At 59.6% G+C, this 5,569-nt stretch overlaps 1 protein-coding gene across 1 annotated transcript; it reads right to left on the bottom strand.

Annotated features, from left to right (window-relative positions):
* Positions 1 to 2,251: 2,251 nt before the first annotated feature.
* Prrt1 (proline rich transmembrane protein 1) lies at positions 2,252 to 5,569 on the bottom strand. The gene is made up of 4 exons (XM_055591953.1): positions 5,477 to 5,569; positions 4,162 to 4,700; positions 3,380 to 3,565; positions 2,252 to 3,256 (listed from the first exon to the last, which is right to left on the bottom strand). The coding sequence occupies exons 1-4, from the start codon at positions 5,493 to 5,495 to the stop codon at positions 3,080 to 3,082; spliced, it is 921 nt and encodes a 306-aa protein (XP_055447928.1). The 5' UTR covers positions 5,496 to 5,569; the 3' UTR covers positions 2,252 to 3,079.

Here is a 5,569-nt window from a genome sequence, read left to right as displayed (position 1 = left end):
CCTGGTCTGCAAAGCTGAGTTCAAGGTCAACTAGGGCTCCACAGAGAAACCCTGTGTCAAAACAAAAACACACAAACCAAGACCAAACCAACTTCCCCCACAACCAACCAACCAAAAACACAAAACAAAACAAATCCCAAAAGCCAAAACAACAACAGAAAAAGAATAAACAGAATTCCTAGCTTGGTAGTAGAGCTAGGCCTGTAATCCTGGAACTTTGGGGGGTGGCCGCCGAAGGTGGAGACAGCATGATCGAAAGTTTGGAGGGGCCCTGTGGCCTCTGTCTCGCAGATAGCTAGATGGATGGCGATGGCTGTGTTAAGTGAATGAGATTTCATTTCTTCCTTCTTTCCTTCCTTCCTTCCTTCCTTCCTTCCTTCCTTCCTTCCTTCCTTCCTCTCTCTCTCTCTCTCTCTCTCTCTCTCTCTTCTCTCTTTCTTTCTTTCTCGAGTCTATACACCAGGCTGGCCTCAAATGCAGAGATCCTCCTGGCTCTGGCTAGAATTAAAGGTGAGTGCCACCACCAAGCAGTAGTTGAGATTTCAAAGGAAAGCCTTGGAAAACAAGAATGAAATCTAGAGACAGGCAGCTGGGGAAGTGGAGAAAGGAAGAATTACCAAGGTGTGCTTGTGGAGGAGACAGCACATCCCTGAGCCGGGAGGTGTAGAGACAGGTGTGCCTCAGGCAAGGTGACACACAGCTGTCATCCAGGCCCTGGGGAGGCTGAAGCAGTACTTCAGAAGTTCAAGGTCATCTTCAGGTACACAGTGAGTTTAACTGGGCTGTAGGAGACACTGTCTCAAGTATTTAAAGGAGTAAATGAATAATGGGTGGGAGAGGGTGGGCAGGCAGAGCAGACAGACACAAAAGGGCTGGGACAAGCGAACATTTTAAAAACATCACTAATTTTCTGCAATGTAATCACTGGCTATTTGAGATTCTAGCAGTGCCAGGAACGGAAGTGCATTTCAGGGAGACAGGAAAGAGCGGGTTTGAAAAAGACAGTCACACACAGACAATTGTCATAGCAGTACTTTCCAACTCAGGAGGAAAGCTGGTCAGGGGACAAGGAAAGCGAGGCTGCCTGTGGCACCCTTCAGAAGCACTGGCGGAGAGGCGGCTCCGCGGTCATGATCTTGCTGCTCCTTCTGAGGACCTGGGTTCAGGACCCAGCACCCACAGCGGATGGTTCAGGGCCACCTGTAACTCCAGCTGCAGTGTATCCACAGGCCTCTGTGGGCTTTGTACACACACACCCACAAGAACAGACATATAACTAGCACACATAAATAAAAATAAAATAAATCTCTAAGAAAAACAACTATTGCTAGCAAAGGCACCTTAGGCCTGAAATGTCCCAAGGGGAACCTGTGATATACGCCACCCCCCCCACCCCCCCGCCTCAGTGCAGGGTTTTCTGTCTGGATTTGGGGTCACGGCCTGGCCTGTGAGTGTCCCTAGCCACCCTGTGCATCATGGCCACGTATGAACGGACAAAGCGGAGTGACATCCTGCTCTGTGTGTGTGCAGTGAGGCGAGCGGCTCTGCCTGATCCCTGCTCACAGAGGCCTCTTTGCTGGCCCAGGGTCAGCCAGGGCAAGACCACAGGTGCCCACAGGTGCTGCTGCCAGCCGTCCACCCGGGTTCCCTCTGCTCTCTGCTCCTCTCCTGAGCTTGTCCAGGCCCAGGCCAGCAACGCTGTGGGCAGGTGGAGCTCCTCCCCTGCCCCTGTCACCCATCCTTGATCAGCTTCCTGACTGTGCTCTGCCATCTTCTTCCTTCTTGCCTCCCCAAGACGCCCTTCCCCGGAGCCCTAAGCCCAGCCTAGGAGAAGCGGGTTTGGAGGCCCACTGAGAATGAATGAGGCTGGGGTCGGGAACCCCACTGAGAATTCCACTCAGGTCTTCTCCATCTAGTCCCTTCTCTCGCTTTCCAGACAGGGTTTAGTGTGGTCCACACTGCCTTCTAACTCGCTGTAAAGCAGCGTGTGGCTTTGAACTCCTGACTCTCCTCCCAGGTGCTGGAGCTACAGAACTACAACAAGTCTGGCTTGGGGAGCGGAACGGGGAACCCACGACCCTCTTTTCTCTGCTGGCATGGGAAACTATCTCCTCCCGATTCTGTCTCTGCTGGTGGCACTCCCTTCTTCCTCCCAGAGGAGTTAAAAAAGAAAAAAACAAACCATAAAATGAAGGGCGCGGAACGCCGGGGTGTTCTCTGAGCTGTGGACCTTGGAACTGCGGGTGATAAATCCACTAAAATGTCTTTAATACCGTCTTTCGGAAGTTCACACACACGCACACACAGATCAAAACAAGTCTAGGGCAGAAGGGAGCGGGGGTGGGGGAGCGCTGGCTCCCTCCTGTATCCGGATTCCCTTTTGCCTCCCTGCCCAGGGCTTGGCACAGGTGGAAAGGGTATTTACATTGCAGGGACTTGGTTCTCTTTCCAGGGCGAGGGGTACTAAACCAGGAACTTCCCATATTTCACTCCAAAGGCAACACGACGGGAAGTTCTGTAATTAGCAAGAAAATAGGCAGAGACCCGGGTGGAGAACGAGAAAAATCCGCAACTGGCAAAAATCCGAGCCAGAGCTGGGGTGTAGTTCTTCTGGGGGTGGGGGGAGTCCGTTTTGGGAGGGTAGGAGGAGGAGTCCGTCCGTCTGTGGGCTGGGCCTGGATCCCCAAACCCAATCACCCCGCGAGGAAGAGAAGAAGGCGGAGCCTGCCGACCTGGAGGCGGGGTTCTGAGGGAGTTGGGCGGAGCCCGTAGAGGAGGCGGAGTTTGGGGAACAATCCCCGCGGGGAAGCCGCGGGCAGGAGAGCTCCTCCCCTGGCGCTGCACTGGGGTGGGGTGGGGAACTGGGGCGACCGGAGACGCGGGGCTTGGCTCGGGTTGCAGTGCCGCTGGGGATGTGGGCTTGGAGGGGTTCCTGAGGGACTGAGCGTACTCGCTGGGCCAGACGTCCCGCGGGGCGGGGCGTGGATGTCTGGGAGTCCTGCGGCGCCTCAGGAGGAGGCGCGGGGCGCCTGGGAGGTTGGGGAGCACGTCGTGGGGCCGACACGGGGAGGCTGCCTTTTTAGGGATCCCAGTAGTTTTCGTGGTGCTGAGCGGCGATGATTATGACTACAGTGAGGATGGTGCAGAGCACCATGGCCGCGATGCCCACGGCCAGAGAGATGAAGGAGAAATTCCGGGCCTCCCGGGAGGCGATCTCAGCGGACACCATGTCTCCTCGGGCCAGGGCCGTGCGCACCTACCCGGGAGGGGCGGGGCGGGGTCAGAAAGCCACTGCGCGCCCACCCGCCCCAGCCTGCGCCCAGCATGCCCCGGGTTTTGGAACCCCGCTCAGCCCAAGCTTCCCCTTCCCGCCCCACACCTGCACGGCCTTGAAGATGGCGATGATGCCGGTGGGCCAGAAGCAGCAGATAGTGGTCAGCACAGCGATGGGCATGTAGTCGTGCGGCGGGCGCCTGGGCTCCAACAGAGCCAGTCCTGGACCCTGCGGCGGCGGGGGCAGAGTGGACGTCACTCCGGGACCCGCGGGGGGCCCGCCTGCGTAGGGCTGTGGGAAGGACAGTGGGGGAAAGGGCCGTTACGCCTACACGCCTGCTGCTTGCCAGCGGTTGACCAGTTGCCAGAGAGGTTTTAAGAACATGATTCTAAGGTTTACGGGGAGGAAAGTCAACGCACTGAGCTTTCCTGACAGTGAAATCGGCCTAGCGCCCCCTCACTGTGTCATTAACCCCATATTCCTGTAAATTCCCACACTGTCTTACAAGGTTTGGCTTATGGGTCTGCTCTGCCCTTCTGTTCTTGTTTCCATCCCCCTTGGCACTCCCCCGGCCCAGGCTTCTGCCCTGCTCTAACCCTGGCTTCCCAGGTTCCGTTCCTTCCTCTCCCTCCAGGAGGTTTCCTTCTTTCAGACCTCCTCTTGACTTCTGAACCGCCTCCCAAGCCTTGACCTTTGACCCCACAGGCACCCTCCCCCAACCAGGTCCACCACCTTCCCACCCCCAGCCCCTTCCCTCTCCCCTCTTCTGCCCAGGGCTTGTTACCCGGTCGGCCTGGCTCTGTTTCTCTCTGCCAGCTTCCCGTTTGTCCCCGTTGCATCTGCCTCCCCGGGCTCCTAGGTCCTGCCAACCCCCGTACCACACTCACCGTGCCCACCGGATACACCGGAACATAAGCAGTGCAGGGCTGCAGCTGCAGCGGGTAGCCCGGCGCCACGTAGCCCCCCAGCGGCAACGTGCCCACCGCCCCCGCGTGCGTGGGCACCACGAAGCCCGGCGCTTGGGCCGTCGGGGCTGGCGCTGGCGGGGGTGGGGCGGCGGCCGCAGGCGGGGGCGGGGGAAGTGGGCCCTCGAAGCGAGTCTCCTGCAGATAAGGGTCGGGGGGCATGCGGGGTAAGGTAGCACAGCCGGGCGGTGGACCCCCGGCGGCGGGGCCGGGCGGGGCGTGGTGAGGGGGCCGCGGGAGCGTGGCGGAGGACGAGGCCCCGCGCTGCGCGCTGGCCGCGGCGGAGGCCAGGCCCCCGGCCCCCAAGCGCGGGAGGGTGGCCGTGCCGGACTGGTGGTGGTGGTGGTGGTGGTGGTGGTGTGAGGGGGGCGCCGTCTGTGGGGGCGGGAGGGGGGGCTCGGCCGGAGGCTGGGGGGCGTTGTAGGGCGGCGGGGACGTGTGAGGAACGGAGTCTGGAAGGCCTGGTCATGGAAAAGCCGAGGAGCGGATGAGGGGAGAGAGAAGACAGCAGAGTTCAGAAGGTTAAGAGTCAGCGGACGGCTGAGAGGTGGAGAAACAGCGAGGGAGAGACAGGACATCTCCCATTTTGGGGTCAGGGAAGGGGGTGCACCTAGGCCACCTGCCCCCAGTCTAGTTTTGCCTCACAACTCTTCCCCAGCTGTCAGCCCCCCCCCCCCCGCCCGGGCCCCCCCCCCCCCCCCCCCGCAGCTCCTCGTCCTGCGCAAGTGGCCCTGTGTCACTTTCTTGCAGTGGAGTTCCCTGCGAACCTCATGGCCTCTGTTAAGGTCCATGAAACAGTCTTGTGGGACCAGGCATGGCGGCTCCCGCCTGTAATCCTAATCTGATCAAGTCTCCGTTATTCTCCCCGTGGGTGTCTCCATCCAGTGAATCAGTGATTGTCCGTCTGTCGCTCCCAGTGATGATGTCCTGATGTCCCTGCAGTACCTGGCTGGGCCTCCCCCCCCCCCCCCCCCCCCCCCCCCCCCCCCCCCGGGCCCCCCGGGGGGGCCCCCCCCCCCCCCCCCCGCCGCCCATGTTGTTGACAAGGCACAGAGGCAGACTGACCCGAAGACAGGAAAAGAAGGATGGGATGTGGAAAGAGGAGGGGGTAGGGAGTATGAATGGAGAGAGAGGGTCAAAGAAGGGGATTAGGGCAAGTGGGGGGTTAGACTGGAGGTGATGGAGGCGGCTGGAGGGGAGGTTTTTACTGGTATTTTTTTTTTTTTTTAATTTTTACCTGACTTTTCCGAGGACATGTCTGCAATCGCTGGGACAGGGTCTCAGAAGCTGGAGTCAGGGCCCCCTGGCTGCTGGCGCAGGAGTCTGGGTC

Source organism: Psammomys obesus, unplaced genomic scaffold (genome assembly GCF_907164565.1).
Source record: "Psammomys obesus unplaced genomic scaffold, mPsaObe1.curated_primary_1811, whole genome shotgun sequence".
Lineage (NCBI taxonomy): Eukaryota > Metazoa > Chordata > Mammalia > Rodentia > Muridae > Psammomys > Psammomys obesus.
The sequence above is the reverse complement of the archived record's forward strand: the minus strand, read 5'-3'. Positions and strand labels throughout refer to the sequence as shown.